Source organism: Wyeomyia smithii, chromosome 2 (genome assembly GCF_029784165.1).
Source record: "Wyeomyia smithii strain HCP4-BCI-WySm-NY-G18 chromosome 2, ASM2978416v1, whole genome shotgun sequence".
NCBI lineage: Eukaryota > Metazoa > Arthropoda > Insecta > Diptera > Culicidae > Wyeomyia > Wyeomyia smithii.
In genome coordinates, this window is record NC_073695.1 from 163,730,375 (window position 1) to 163,747,173 (window position 16,799).

Below are 16,799 nucleotides of genomic sequence, written 5' to 3' on the forward strand. Positions count from 1 at the left end.
TGCTGACTTTTAGGGGGATGAGTCAAAAATAAAATTCTTCCTATTTATTCGAAAATAATAAAACATTCATGTAAAATGAATAAAATACATTTTTTCTCTGATTAGATTATATTTAAAATTCGATTATATATAGTGGAAAAAAATCAGAGACTATATATAATCGAGTGTGACCTGTACTTAGCGATGCGAAAATCTAAATTAGCTTCGAACAAAGTACACCACCGCACAGTGGGGAATCGCTGGCCATCGACCCAAAATTGAAAATGTGAATTTCATTTCAATTATATTCTTCCTATAGTTGTATACTATTGAAGTGACAGGATCCAAATTTTTAGAGCATTACGACAAAATTTGAATTTTCTATGATTTTTCAAAGTGTACTGAGTCAGCGTTTTTTAGCGTTTTTCTTGAAAAAAAAAATGCAATGTTGCGAAATTTGCTGGAGCCCCAAGAGTAACTTGAATCTTGATGACGTCTGAGTAAAAGTTGTCTATAAAATAGTGGAGAATAAATCCTAATCATTGGATAATGTATAATCCTCATCATTGGATAATGTAATTATGTATAAATTGACGGAATCAAAAAATAACGTATTTTTTTTTAAAAACAGCGTTTAAAGTTTGAACGGCAGGGTTTGGCACTATTGGCACTAGTTTTAAAAGATAGCTTGGAAAAAATGCCTTAAAATGCATCAAGTCCGATCTTGCGCAGAATACCTTTCTTTCGAAGAGAAACAACGAGTGTTCGGAACATGTCGGATTTCAAAAATGTAAAATTGAATTGTACACTGTAAACCGTCTACATAATAACAAATGGCTCATATTAGTCTGATAATAACAACGTTTTCGAACAAGTTTCAGTATAATTAATCACACTATTTGCATATTTACAAGTTTAACTGATCTATATTTCGATAATTTACGAAGTATCAAAAACTAGTCATTGTTTATGTTTTGGATCACCAGCACTGACTACCAAAATCATGTTTTAAGTTTATATCATACCAGTCACATGTAAAAACAATCGTGTAAACATAAACCATGACATAATACATCACCTGCTAATTTCTACAGAGCAAATAGTGAATAGTTATTTTGACGTTAGAAACTGCATTTTGAAAATCCTTCTTGAAGATATTAAAACTGTATTGAAAATGAACACAAAAATAAAGATGAAGGTGAAAGTGAATGGAAAAAATGCAAATGGAAAAAAATGCGAATGCGATAAAAAAAATCAATAGTCACTTTGGAAAAAAAAAACAAGTCTTAAGTAATTTTCAACACGAAGCATATTTTTCATTTTTTTTCTTTTTCTTGATAACTGATTAATATTTAATGTTTTTTATGGCATATGAAAGTCTTTCAAGCATCATGCATTTTATTTTCCAAAAGATTGAAGCCGACGTAAAATTTTCCTCATATAATATATATAAAAAACATGAAATTTTCCCTGGCGTCAAAAATACGCATTTTCATGCAAAAATAATATCAAATTCGTACTCAGCGTCCCAAAATTATATAAAAACCATGTATTTTCCATGATTTGAAGATAATTTTTCGCTTGGCCAGCATTTGTATGGAGCCGCCCCACTGTGCACCGCCGCGACGCGAGCTGCGCAACATAAAGTGCTAGCCGCGTTGGCAGATGTAACTACACTACTCATGTCCAAACGCGATGCTTTGATTTCCATGGATGCTTTGAGAGATGTATGAAGAATTAATCAAACAGCTTCAACACCTTACTTTTCCATAATCGCTAAACATTAACAACAACAACAACAAAAACAAGCGCCTCCAGCCACCAAAACGCTGTAACAGAACATACGCATCAGAAGCATACAGCGACTGCCGGTCAAATGAATTTTTTTCCGGTCGTTCATTGCCACTAAAAATCAATGGATATTGAACAAAAGGAAAATGCGAAAAAAATCGTCATAAAGTAGTGCGAACAGGATTGCGAGGATTCTACACTAGAGAGGAAAAGAGATGATCGTAATGCCCGTTCGTTTCCAGCTCGAAAAGATCCTCGACTCGATCGGGAATCGAACCCGATATCACAACCGTGTGGGAGAGCTAGCCGACCGACATCGCTAACCACAGAGCCACGGGGACCACAAACAAATTTACATCCAGGACATGCAAAATAGGGGAACTGCTCCATTATTCATCTCATTAAGCCGATATTCACGAAGAATGCACGGATGATATACCAAATTTACACGAAATCATTAAACAAATAAACAAAATATGCTTACGTGCTCTTATGGAATCGTTCAGCATTGTATACTTAGTAAACTTAGTTAGATTTATCCTAAATTTTGTAAAACAAACCATTTTTCACAACGATTCCATATCCATCTCAAAACTTAAATCACTGCTCAATTATTCATCTCACGACGCCCCCATATTCATCATACTGTTAATCATGAATGAACGTAGCCGCAACCCGTCGTAGTAGGTTACATAGATATCCGCTGTAGTTGTTTACGTGCAAAATTGGTAACCTAGGTAACCGCTATAGTGCTGTAGATTTATGTCAATTATGTCGGAATAATTCAAGATTTTCAGTATGATTTTTTCGTATTAACAGAAACTGATTTGGCATCTTTTAATTTTCTTCAACGCAGTGAAAACAGATGAAAAAACATACAGTTGAAATTTAGGACTTGTAGAAATTCATCTCATATATTGCTTATAATTCAAGCTTGTTTTAGAAAATTTGAGGTGAACATTTCAAAGATTAAAATATTCTTAGTGGAGTGCGTGCTTGTCTTTTCTCCTCAGTAAACCTCTAGAGTGCAGGAGAACATCCTGCACTGCGGAGACAACTGCCGTCACACTAAAGAGCAAATCAATACGCTCATGCTAGAAGAGAGCGACAAACGATTTTTTCTGTTGAGCTACCTGAACGCACTGCGGTGAAATCTGAAATCTCTCTCTTGCGAGACAATGAACTATGGTGTACTTTCTCACACGTGTGGACTTCACGCTTAATAATTACACTGCAGAGCTATCTGCGGTGCGTTTCACAGTTGGTTTCTTGAGCATGGCAGAAGAGGAAAAGAGATTGGGAGAAAAAAAATAGACTGCGTTGCTCCTGCCGCTCGTGCCGGTCGAATTTACTCTGGTGGAATTCGTTCGTAGCTACACGAGGACTACATTTTTCCTGGTAGGTTTTTTTTCACCTTCCGGACTACTCGCCAGTGGACACTGTTGTGCACTTCTGCGTTTTCTCTGTAGAGTGATTCACCCCTCTTATTTCTATCAGATGTGGGGTGAGCTGGAAGTGTGTTTGTCTCTCTGTAAGCAGGTTGAGACACTTTGGAGTGAGAAAGAAGCAGTGTGGTGAAAGCATTTGCTACACGCAGGCACATACTGGAAGGGAAGTGCGCGGTGAATTTTTTCTCCTATCTTTACACATACTGAGGAGAATGACAAGCATGGTGAAGTGAGTGAGTTTGTTTAGTGATTAAAATAAAAAATGGTCCGCTAATGATGAAAAAAACTTTGGTTGGCTGCTGAACGAGTACCGCACGGTGTGTCCGAAGTGCCGGATTATCGTACTTTAATGTACCTCGGGTTTTCTTTCACCAAAAGTTAGTTTTGGTCCTAACCTTTCAAAATCAACCGGTTTTAAAAAAATCCATTGGGGGAAATTTGAAAAAAATTGATTTGAATCTTTAGTGTTTTTTCAACCTGAATTTTTCGATTTGATTGGTAATCTATACAAATCGTGTGACATCAACATGTAGAAAATTGAGTTTCGATTCAACTACCTGCATTTTTTTAATAAAAAATTTTTACTTTTAACCGAATCACTTGCAATAATTTATAATTATTACAGTCTCCCCACAATTATGGATCACTTAAAAAGATGTATGAATTCAAAAAAAATCATTTCTGGCCAATTTTATTGTATATAAGTAATCTATAAATGTTTTCAGTTACAGAAATATGTAATCTTTCACTTGATTGAGTATTTGTTTCCATGTTTTAGAAATATTTCTCAGAAAATATATTTATTTTATTACAACTCATCAAATACAAAATTATGGATCACTTTTGAGAGCGGTCTAGATTACAATATTATACGCTTATAAAAAACGTATCTATCTTGGGATAAAAACGATGTTTTCTGTGTTCAAAGCTAGCAAATATGTTATGTTTTACTGCAAAAATGATACATGCCTTCAAACAGTTTTTTTCAACTGAGTCAAATAACATAAAACACAAAAGTGATCCGTAATTATGGGAGATCCATAATTGTGGGGGGGGGGGGGGATGATAAAATACGTCAAAAGTTGTAAATTGTTTTTAATCTGTCTGATTTCATATTTTTGTTACAAAAATTAATAAAAACTCAAATGTTTTATTCCTGGTTTATTTTTTCTAGGTGGTTAAAAAATACTACAGTATTTATATATATAGCAGCTTCCGCAAAGAACTTTGGGATACATTCCACTATCTTTGTCGCATTCGAGAATGAGCACTGTTTATGGTTTTTGTCAGCGTATTATGTACCAATTTAGGTTGTTTCACTTTTTTGAAACACAGAAGACATGTTTCAGGCCGATTTTGTTCATGTGTTTTCTTCATTTTGTACAATCTACCGAAAGCAACTAGACGAGCCGTCGTTTGTTTTAACATCGAAATGGTTTGTTGAAATCACTGTTTCACATGTGTTGTAAATCATAGCAATCACTGATTTTTTCACATGCACCATAGCAACCAAGATTCTTTGCAGTGAATGAATAACAAAAGCATATAAACCACTAGTACAGCGGTTCTCAACCTTTTTTATTCGCGTACCCCTTGGCGATAGTTTTCATATCGATTGTGCCCCTGGCTTGGGATGTTTTCGCACAATGGGAGAGAGTAGTGGTAGATCATGTTGTGGTAGTCTTGTTTAGGTTTCAAATTGAACTATGGTTTGTTTGATTGCTACAGTCATGTTTTAAGAACAAGATTGAAAAACAAATGAAATATTTTAGAGAAAAATTGCTTTGTCCGCCATTATTGATTTTTCTTTCGCGTACCCCCTGAAGGCTTTCGAGTACCCCCAGGGGTACGCGTACCCCAGGTCGGTTCTCAACCTAGTATATAAATGTGTTCGGGTTTTTTCGTCATGTTGTTTTCAATACCCGTGTATATAACGCATTTTTTCTTCAACATGTAATCTAAAAATCTACTAGAATAGCTATTTTAAGCTTAAGATTGTGAAGAAGTTTTTTTTATTTTGAACGTTATCAGTGTATTTAACATTAAAAATTAGCATAATTCAAAAAAAAATACGTTAAAAATTCAAATCAATTTTATTCAATTTTTCCCCGATGGATTTTTTTAAAACCGGTTAATTTTGAAAGGCATGGACCCACACTAACTTTTGGTGAAAGAAAATCCGAGGTACATCAAAGTATGATAATCCGGCATTTCGGACACACCGTGTACCGTTGTAGCCGTATAGAACAATGCGCGGATTTCGTTTTCTGAGCTAGGTGATTGAATTAAATGAGTTTTCGAGTGCAGATGCCCGACTATAATATCAAATTTAGTGCTTTGAAGTGAGTTTTTGAGGATTATACTTTATGAGGAATCTAAAGTGAACTAAGAAGATTCCATTCCATGGATTAGCAGATTGGTTTAAGAAGAAAATATGCGTTTTTTTCCTGTTTTGCAATTGTGTTTTCATGTTGTATGAGATGAATACATGGGCTGAGATGAATAATGGAGCAGTTCCCCTACATCTTCAAATATACCTCAATCAATAGCCAAAATACCCGAACATTTCACTTTACTTTAAACAGCCGAAATAAATCACGAAAATTTATTATTTTTCGACCTTCCAGAGTCCCCGTTTTATGTGAATTAAGTTTGTACTTCAGTCTTTTTCGAATGGGTTTCATGAAGAACTTTCCACAAGTGAAGCGCGGATTTGGAATTTTTAAAATTTTCTCACGCAGCATCCATCTCTTGCGTTGAAAACGGCTCCAGTGTAAAATGTAATATGCCATTGGCCATGTACCTGATCCAAAGTTCTGTCGAATGATTGCAATGAATGAACTGCGGCATGCAACATTTTTCCTCTTGATATTACTGCGTTATTCAAGTTGGTATACCTGTAAAAAAGATTTTTTAATATGAAACACATTTTTCACATTTTTTGTTGTTTAGTAAGAAACATTGCTATAATCTTAGCAGAAGATCGATTCCAACGAACTGGAGAAGGCTACTCTCATTCTCAAAAGAACCAAAATGAAGGGGTATTCGAACGTTCGAATTGATTCGTACAAACATAGGAATTTTCATTGCAAGACAAGAATACAAGAACAAGGGCTTTTATCTCTGCGGCTTGCTGTGATACGGCTACATTAAATTGCAATCTGCAATCTCAAACTTTTGTAATGTAGGCTCCATTATATTCCAGTTACAGATATACGAATATAGAGCAAACTAAAGTCACTGACTTGCCTACTGTTTATGCTGATTTCGGAACTAAAGCGTTTTTTTTCTGCGCGGTTTTCGGTATTAAGTAGCAATACTCAGAGGGAGAGATATGTGAAGAGAATGTTGTAAGCCAAACGAACATGTAAAATTCCGAGCCAAACGAACAAATAAGATAACACTTTGAAAGGTATTGCAACCAGGTAGAATAAAAAATATATTTATTTACACACGTTTTTCATGTTCTGCTGCTCCAAAATTGCTATATCACAGTGATTTTTAACTGGTGGTTCACAAACCCACGGTGCTCCCACAGACCGTTATTATAAAAAAATGCACCATAGGATCTGAGTACTCCATTCGATTCGTTATGACGTACAGAATCTCTGGTCAAAATTTCAAAATCATCGTACGGTACATTTTTAAGTAATGCCCTTTCGAAGTTCGTAAAGTACAAAAAAGTGATATTAAAACGACGAAATACTCAACGTAAAGCACGTTTTTCAGCCACAATGTTATAAAACAACTTCCAAAATAGTTTCTACACATTCCAAGTATTATATTTAAAGACATTTACAATTAGTGAAAAGATTTATTTGAAAATCTATTTATTTATTTATTTCGTCAAACAAAAGTAGACTACATATGTTTAAAACTAACTTACATGCTATATGCTATTTATACTAGTGGGAGCAAAAAAAAGAGTTTATACATAATTGAATAATAATTTCTTCACTTGACGGATTATTACAATGAATGTTTTCTATCGATTTAAATTGCGCGTTGAGTTGAAATATTGTTTTAATTTAGTTCTCGACATAGAAAAGTCAATTGTTTCACAGTGTTGGTTATACACTAACATCATTTGATTAATTGGCCCGTATTTAGCATAATTGCTTCGTTGATGATTTAAAGAAAACAAAGTCCGAGTTCGTTAATTTCTAGAAGGTACATAAAGATTGAGTTTTGATAATATTTCGGGTGAATCGACACGTTGAGATACGATATCGTTAACAAATGACATCATTGCGAATTCACGACGGGCTTTAAATGATTGGATGTCAATAAGTCTGCAGCGTTCGTCATATGATGGCAGGGGAAATGACGTCCATCGTAGATTACGAAGTGCATATAACAGGAATTGTTTTTGCACTGATTCTATTCTGTTTACATGTGTTGCAGAAAACGGAGACCATACAATGCTACAGTATTCTAAAAGTGACCTGACATAGGAATTATAAAGTGTTTTTATTGTGTATGGATCTTGGAAATTATAGCAGAAACGTTTTATAAAACTGAGCATGTTACTAGCCTTATTAATAATTGTATTGTAGTGATCAGTGAATGTTAATTTTGAGTCGAGTATGACTCCTAGGTCCCTAACTCGTTCACTTTTCTCTACTACCTGATCTCCTAAGGAAATCATATTGCTTGGCACGTTTCTTTTTCTGCCAAAAGCCATCGAACTACATTTTTTAACGTTTAGCTGAAGAAGGCTTTTTTTACACCAAATGTAAAAATATTTTATCTCGTTACGAAAAATATTTACATCATCAGCGTTTTTAATTTCAATGAAAAGTTTAATATCGTCGGCATAAATAAGAATTTTTACATGTTTTAGAATAAAGGAAATGTCGTTTACAAATAATATAAATAGTAGAGGGCCCAAGTGAGAGCCTTGAGGAACTCCTGAGGTTACCTGAATAGGTTTCGATATTCTACCTTTAAATTTGACTGTTTGTTGACGATCTGCCAAATACGATTCAATCCATTTGAGTAATTGTGGATGAATTCCAATTTTTCGTAACTTGAAGAGAAGCAGGGGTATATCAATGCGATCGAAAGCTTTACTGAAGTCAGTATATAAGGTTTCAACATAATTACCTTTATCCATTGCGTTCAAAGAGAAGTTAATAAACTCGAGTAAGTTAGTTGTTGTTGAGCGCCCTTTGAAAAAACCGTGTTGCGTTGGGGTAATTCTATTTTTTATTTGGTGGAATAACTTTTTGTTTATTATTGCTTCAAAAAGCTTAGGTATACAGGAAAGAATGGCTATGCCTCGATAGTTGCTAATGTCGTTTTTTTTTACCAGATTTGAACACAGGCACTAGATATGAGTTTTTCCAGAATTTCGGGAAGCAACCGGATTCCAGCGACATATTGAAAATCAAGAACAGTGGGGAAGTTAGCTCTTTAGCTAAATGTTTCATGAATGCTGGCGGAATTCCGTCTGGTCCCGGACCTTTAGACGCATCCAGAGCTTTTAAAGTATCTTCAATTTCGCGTGCGCTGACATGTTTATTATTGAAATAGTTGGGAAACTCAGGAAAGTTGGTGAAGAATGTATAGTCACGATCAGATTCGGAGAAAGTTGTATAATTTTGTTGAAAAAAATCAGCAAAAAGATCAGAGATGTATGCCGGGTTCTCTTCAACTTTGTCATGCAGTTGCATTTTTGAAGGAAAATTTTCAGATTTTAACTTTGATTTAACATATTTGAAAAAAATTTTTGGACAGGATTTGATTTCAAGCTCAGTCTTTAATGTGAACTCTTCAAACGCGTTACTAATGGCATCGTTTAATTCGCCGCAAATGTTAAGATAAGTTGTTAAAGCATCACGATTTTTATGAGTTTTGTATTTTTTATGTGCTTTTTGTTTTTTGTTTTTTAAGTTTTTAATTTGTCTATTGTACCAGACTGGGTATTTGGAATTGCCATGACGTCTTATTCTTTTCAATGGTATTTCGCTAATAAATAAATCAGATAATACGTTATAAAAATTTTCTATAGCCGAATCGACGTTTCCGTCTTCAAACAATACAACTTGCCAGTTGATACTATTTAGTTTATGTTTTAATTCATCATAGTTTGCTGACTGAAAGTCAAAAACATCTTCGAACTCATATTCGTCAGGTCTTTTATTCACATGCACAAATAAAGAAAACTCTATTGCTGTATGATAAACTTCGTTCTTCCATAATGGTTGTAATGAATTCGTCACACAAAAGTCTTCACTAATGTTGGACATTAACAGATCTAGATAACAATTTTGTCCATTTTTCACATGATTTATTTGATTAAGACCAAGACTAGAGGTTTTATCAAAAAGAAGTTGCAGCGTTTCATTTTCGCAAATAATAGGAAGTAAAATGCTATGGTTATCGATGTCCGGAATAAAATCAATGTTGCGTTGGTTGTAATCACCGTATATGTGGAGTTTTACTTCAGGTAACAGCTTAGATGCAATATTTTCAACAACATGAAGAAAATTTTCAAAGATTTCATTCCGCGCATTATTTGGAGGAAAATAGACAGAGACAAATACGTGTGTCTCTCCTGCTAGTTCTGCTTTCACCCAAACATGTTCGAACTCTTTAAACTGAATGGTGTCGATAAGCGCTGAATTAAAGTCTACTGACACCGCAATCAACACACCACCACCGGATTTCATTTCAGATAATTGATAGTTACGGTCATTTCTATAGACATTATATCGGCAACCGAAGACTTCTTCGCTGCGAACACCCTCATCCCAGCTGGTTTCGGTTGCTAAAATAACAGAAAATGAACAAGATAGTACATTTTTTTGAATTTCGTTAATTTTGTGAGCGCCTCGCATGCGGTTAAAATTCTGGCAATATACAGAGATCTCGGTAGTGGTGGGGTGTTCGAGTGTAGAAGCTAAAGAATGAGAGTCATTATTAACAGAAGTGTTTACCAGAGCAGAGCAGGTCGCGTCATTTCCTACATCTCTAGGTTGAACAAAATTATCACCAGCAACGGTCCTCTGATGAGTGAGCCAATTGCGTTGAAGACACGAGTGCCTAGATGAGCACGCAATGCATTGTGAAGTAGGAAGGTGTGCAGGATCGCTGATCATCTGGGGTTGAGAAAGTGAAAACTCGTCGTTCGCCGGGGTTGGGTTAAGAGTTTCGCCTCTTTGAAATTGAATCGTAGGAATGAAGTTAGATTGAGGTCTGGAGAATCGGTCTTTCGCTGCTGCAAGAAGCACTCTGTCTACTATTGGTTACTATTGGTGTTGAAGTTGTAGTTGTTTCGATTGGTACTTTGATGGTTATTATCGAGATTTCTGTTAAAGTTGAGGTTGCGATTCTGGTTCTGATTGTTGTTGTTATTGTTGAAGTAGTTCTTATTGTTGCGGTTGTTGTTGGAATTGTTATTATTATTGTAGTAATTGCTGTTGTAGTTATTTCTATTGTTATTGACAAAGTTGTTGTTATTATCGTTGTTGTTGTTGTGAATGATATGGTTATGCCTAGGGTTGTTGTTTCTGTTGTAATTATTTCGCCTATAATGATTTCGTCTTCTGGCCCTCCGTTTTCTTGCTTTGTCAGCTTGTTTTTGCTGCTGCATAATACGGTGTAATTTTGTATCGTACGCTGTCCAGTCCTGTTGCCAAACTTTTCTCGAGCCAAGGAAACGCCATCCACTGTTTGGAAGATCATTTGAAGGCTGGACGGCCATAGCTATTTCCTCTGCCACACTTGGATAGCCAATGCTGTTTTCGATGGGCATCATTCTTGGCGTGTACTCAGAAATTCTGCTGCTAATTATTCGAAATTCTTCCAAAATTTCAGGAACACTACATTGAGTCTTAGAAGTGGCCACATCGATCAAATTTTAATCAACAGCTTCAAGCTGTTCGTCGACTTTATTAGTTATTTCATCAATACGACTGGTCAGCTTATTTGTAATCGAGTTGCTAAGTATCCCAAGCGACTCAGTCATGTTAACTTTAGCGGAAGTTATAGCATCGTCGAAAAGTGTCGTCACGTGGTTATTGATTTGTCTCACTACTTTTGTAGGAGAGTTCACTTTTTTAACAGACGAAAGCTCCTGTTTTAGTTCATCGAATAGAGTTTCTTGTCGTTCGAGTGCCTCTTGAACGATTCCAATTTTCTGCAATGTCGACGTCGATTTGTGTATTGCGTCGCTATGCTTTTTCACTAAGTCAGCAAGAAGAGCCTGCTGGTGTACCAGGTGACGAAAATTTAATTCCATCGCGATTCGCTCCTGGCAATCATTGCAGGCTGGCATCATGTAGGACCTAATCTGGTCTTCCTTGTTTCGTTGAACACCTGCGCACGCGGCATGGAATCGTAGGGAACACCCCTCACACTTCCATAAGTTCCGGTTGTCCGGAGACCCAAAACCGCACACCACACAGTTTCCACTAACTAACGTTGTCATGTTTATAAAAAAAGTGTAAACAACGCACAAACTTATTCGCGCGGAGCTTGAGTTGACCTACTGGCACAAAAGCACCTACAAGCGAAAAAAGAATGTGAACAAAAAACAAAAATTTAAATTCGCGCGTGGCCGAGAGCTAATTAAAACACGTCCGTACTGGTTGACGATACACAACGTTTTGACCCCACAGTTGACGATACACAACGTTTTAATCCCACAGTGCACACTGGTCTAAATTCGAAAAATCGTGATCGTTCTAGATTTGACTATGAAAAATTGATTTTATGTACTCAATGTCTTCAGCAGCATTGTTTCATAGAACAAGGCCTTACTTTTGGCGTTTTTGGTTTTTCGATCAATCCACTTAACCGTTAGATAAAAAAATTATTTTTTCTAACTTTCAATATACCGGACTGCTTACTTCAGCAAAGTTGTGGAAAATTTTAAAAGAAAAACAATTGCTGAATACTGCGATGTCCTATCTGTACGTTGAACACGACAAAATAGAGTTTTTTGTGGAACACTCCTCCTTAAAATCAGTTTTTTGTCTATAATTTTTTCTGTGATTATCAAAACAATAAATTTTACAAAGTCTTGAGGAAAGCTTAGTTGAATGCATAAGTTCTTAGAACATTTTGCATTGTTTTGACCATTACAGACGAAATTATAGACAAAAAACTGATTTGAGGGAGGAGTGTTCCACAAAAAACTCTATTCTGTCGTGTTTAACGTACAGATAGGACATCGCAGTATTTAGCAATTGTTTTTTTTTCAATTTTTCACAAATTTGCTTAGGGAAGCAATCCGGTATATTGAAAATTAGAAAAAATAATTTTTTTATCTAACTGTTAGGTGGATTGATCGAAAAACCAAAAACGCCAAAAGTAAGGCCTTGATCTAAGAAACAATGCTTCTGAAGACATTGAGTACAAAAAATCAATTTTTCATAGTCAAATCTAGAACGATCACGATTTTTCGAATTTAGACCACTGTGCACTGTGGGATTTTCAAATAAATCTTTTCACCAATTGTAAATGTCTTGAAATATAATACATGGAATGTGTAGAAACTATTTCGGAAGTTGTTTTATAACATTGTGGCTGGAAAAAGTGCTTTATGTTGAGTATTTCGTCGTTTTAATATCACTTTTTTGTACTTTACGACCTTCAAAAGGGCATTACTCAAAAATGTACCGTAAGATGATTTTGAAGTTTTGAGCAGAGATTCTGGACGTCATAACGAATCGAATGGTGTACTAAGATTCTTTGGTGCATTTTTTTAAAATAACGGTCTGTGGGAGCACCGTGGAACCTTTTGTGTGGTCAACAAAATAATGATGAATTATGGTGATAAAATTGAACAAACATAATATTTAACACCTTTACGGTGTTCGTGATGCACTTTATTATTCCCCAGGACTTCCAAAGTCACCACCGATTATACGAGTCCAATGAAAAAATTAGTCTACATTGCGCTTTGAGAAGAGATTTGGCACCTCTGATATGTGAAACCTAGATGCCCAATTGGCGGTTTTTTCATTACTTATCTCTCTCTCTCTCTCTCTCTCTGAGTATCTCAGTATTAACCCGTTAAGAGCCAGGATGGGTTTTTTTCGAAAATGGTCGTTCTCAGCACTGACACGGACTATTTGGGAGAACTTGGAATATTATTGAAGTGGAATAGTTGCTCTAAGTTTTGGTAAAGGTACCACCCCGCTGGACCTCTTCCTGTTTTCGTGCGACGCAAATGTGTCTGTGATTTTTTCTAACTTTTCAAATGGATTGAGAAAATGCTGCGTGTACCAAATCATGACAGGTGGATGAAATATGGTATGTAAGAGTAAAGTGCTTTTTTTATTTTATACTCATTTTTCACAATATTATGAACCACCCTATGCCGAATAAATGAACCACCCTAATGAAACATAATGTATTCGATTCTAGTTATAGTGTATATCATTATGAAGGCTATTTCGAGAGACTAGTGATCAATTTCAAAAGATAAATTCTAAACATTTTGAACTCCGCCTTCCACAATTGAAAAAACGACCAAGTCCCAGAGAGTCGATTTTTGCAAAAATAATTTTCAGATGAATCCAATTCTCGCGTTTTATGCGTTTTTGAGTCATTTGGCATCAAAAAAAAAAAATTTCGAGAACCGAAATTTCGCTTTGAATTCACTAAAAATGCTGGCAACAGTAAGATTATGAAGAAATAAAAGTAGGAAGGATGGTACTCACCGTATATTGACAGATTCGGTCATGCGCTTGATTCTTGAAGTATCATCGGATGGGTACACTGCAATTAACTTTTGTGTTAATTGATTGAATAGGTCTATGTGATGTTTATATTGATGAAGTTCAGCATGGAAAGATTTTTGTTCTTTCTGTTGAATTTCCAACACATCTGCTGTTGTTGCCACAACGCCCATTCTCTCTGAACGCGATTCCATTCGAGATAACCAATTTTCTATTTCAATGCGCTTCGCGTCGTATCTATAGTTTTTATAAGTATATAAGGCGAACATATTGATAAAATATGAACCAAAATTAAGTTTATTGTTATATTTATACCTCTGCGAGTCGCCCAGCATCGCGGTCAACTGGGATTTACGCTGAAGAACCGTTTGAGAAGTTTCATCCCACTGCTCACGCATTCGAGACACTGAAAAAAATTAAAATGTGTAATATAACTAATATGAATTTCGAACATAGAGGTGTTAGCGATGTTATTGTCAGGCATAAGCAGTTTATCTTCATCTTCAGGGCAATGCGCGATGGCCGACTGTTCAATGTTGAAACTTCATTTCCGTGTTGGCTCTTACTAAAGCCCAAAACCAAAGCAACGCTTCTCCAGAATCTTTGATTGTCTCAAGTTGTCTTCACATTTTATAGACTTTTTATTCTATTTCCGCTGCAAGCGGATGACACTTCAAAACTTTGTCAATTGAATTGCGAAAGGTAGCCGACCCAGTTAACAAAATATACTAAAAACGTGATTCGCAGACACCTTCATGAGTTTTATAGTGAGTTTTATAATTTATTGTTTCTCATCAGTTTTAGTGTTCATAAACAAATTACAAGTTAGCATGAACGGCTTATTTGGGTGCCTTTAGTTTAACGATTTTTAAACTTAGCCAACAGATCGTTTGTATTTGAAAAATATAGATTATGCTACAGGTAAAAAGTTACATTAAAGGTTAAGTTGATTGCTTACCTTATTTTATGAAAATTGGACCAAAATTTTGATCTCGTCAAATTAAAGCTCTATTCTATCTTCATAAAGTGCTGTGGCACTATCGACGCGCACGAAACAGGCAAAACTCGGCTTCTCGGAAGAAGAATCGCGAGATCGAGTAGCGATGGAGGAACTGCACCGTGCAAATGGCATATGGAATGAGAAACTAAACACTTTCCGCAAAGGCTACGTGCCGCAAACTGACATGTGCAGAGAGCTGGACGACAAGCTTCTCACGAACAAGTGTTAGGTGGTTGCAAGGTGGAAACAATACTATGGCGAACACCTTAACGGACGAACTCCCCAGAAAGCTGTTGAAACACGGTGGTGAAGCACTGGCTAAGGCACTACAATGGGTTATTGCAAAGATTCAGGAGGAACAGGTAGTACCGTATAAGTGGATGAAGGGTATCGTGTGCCCCATCTACAAAAAGCTTAACAAGCTGGATTGCTGCAACTACTGGCAATAACGCTGCTAAACGCCGCCTACAAGGTACTCTCCCATAGGTACCCTCGCCACCACGGACCAAATATTCGCGGTATGGTAGGTCCTGCACAAATGCCATGAATACAATGCGCCCATACACAATTGGTGCAAGACACAATCTATCGAGATCAGCTATGGCAGATTATGCACGGTTACGGTTTTTCACTTAAACTGACACGGTTGGTCAAGCCGACGATCTATCGGGTGATGGGCGAAGTTCGAGTTGCGGAAACATCATCAAACAGGTTACGCAAGGTAATAGACTATCGTACTTGCTATATAACATTTGCTTGGAAAAATGTGATACGTAGGCGCCCTTTTTTTAGTGCAAAACAGTTTTTAGTACGGACTATTGTGCATATATCTGTACTCAGACTACTAACCACCAGAAATCATTAAAGGTTAGTAATTGTTTGAATGATTTTTTCAATATTTTTGGGTATTTTCAATAACACGTACTGTGCGGGTAAAATGGATAGCCAATAGTGATGGTAGAAAAATTGTGCAAATTTCCATTTAAAATTATAGATGCTTTGTGTTAGTATCGGAAAACGCAAAATCAATCATTAGTTGCTCAGTTAATGTGCGCGATCGACTCATGGTTTTAGTGTTTTGTGTTTGTGTTTTGTTTATTGTGGAGAAAATTGAGAAATAGCTTTGAGTGTCCATTTTATCACCCCTTCCCCTATTGCAGCACGAACCCTTTAGAAGATGACGGAGACGTACATCAGATTGAAGGCTGGAGCCGGGCAGATTGGATTGATTTTAAACGCGTGGAAGAAAAAGTACACTCCAGAGAAGACAGGGTCAATAATCCACCACGAATTCAGATTAGCGGTGATAAAATCAAGGCGGTTGACATGTTCGTGCACTTGAGCTCACAAATGAATGCTTACAACAACACCAGCAGAGAAATTCGCGGAATATGGCGGAGGCGGATGAACCACGAGGTAAATTAACTGTTGGGGGAGCCCTTTATCGAAAATCTGGAGGCTACGGTGGGCTCAGCATGTCGTAAGAACTCGTAAGGATCTGACTGGTGAAGTAAGTAAGATGTTTAATAGTCAACTTTGGAGATACAGTTCGGTTAAAAAATCAAGACCATGTCCAACTAGTGGTCTGGTTTCAGCGGGAATTATTATGCCACATCATACTACAAGAATCTAATATGAACTATTGAAAAAAAAGTTTGATATTATTCTTAAAACACACCTGCCACATTTTGCTGAGAAAACTGTGTTTCATCATGCGATGAGCGGCGTCGTAATCGTAAGTCTTCTCTCGATAATCCACCTTGACGATTCAGTGCGGCCTTTTCGTTATTTCGAGCAATAACTGGTAATAGTTGCTGTCTTATATACTCCATTTCTTGAGAACGCTGTCGGCTATACTGCACTTCCAGGGGTAGATGGCGATCTAATGAG

At 36.3% G+C, this 16,799-nt stretch overlaps 1 protein-coding gene across 12 annotated transcripts in view; it reads right to left on the reverse strand.

The window, feature by feature from the left end:
- The window catches only part of LOC129722818 (dystrophin), a 340,136-nt gene that overhangs the window by 133,256 nt on the left and 190,081 nt on the right, over nt 1-16,799 (reverse strand). For all 12 annotated transcript variants that reach the window (XR_008727654.1, XR_008727655.1, XR_008727656.1 and 9 more), the window contains 3 exons: nt 14,225-14,315; nt 13,892-14,146; nt 6,022-6,115 (listed from right to left, as the gene is read on the reverse strand). Coding sequence is in view for 9 of the 12 variants with exons in the window: in XM_055676595.1 (XP_055532570.1) it covers nt 6,022-6,115; nt 13,892-14,146; nt 14,225-14,315 (440 nt within the window). In the remaining 3 variants the exon portion in view is untranslated. The remainder of the gene's footprint in view (nt 1-6,021; nt 6,116-13,891; nt 14,147-14,224; nt 14,316-16,799) is intronic.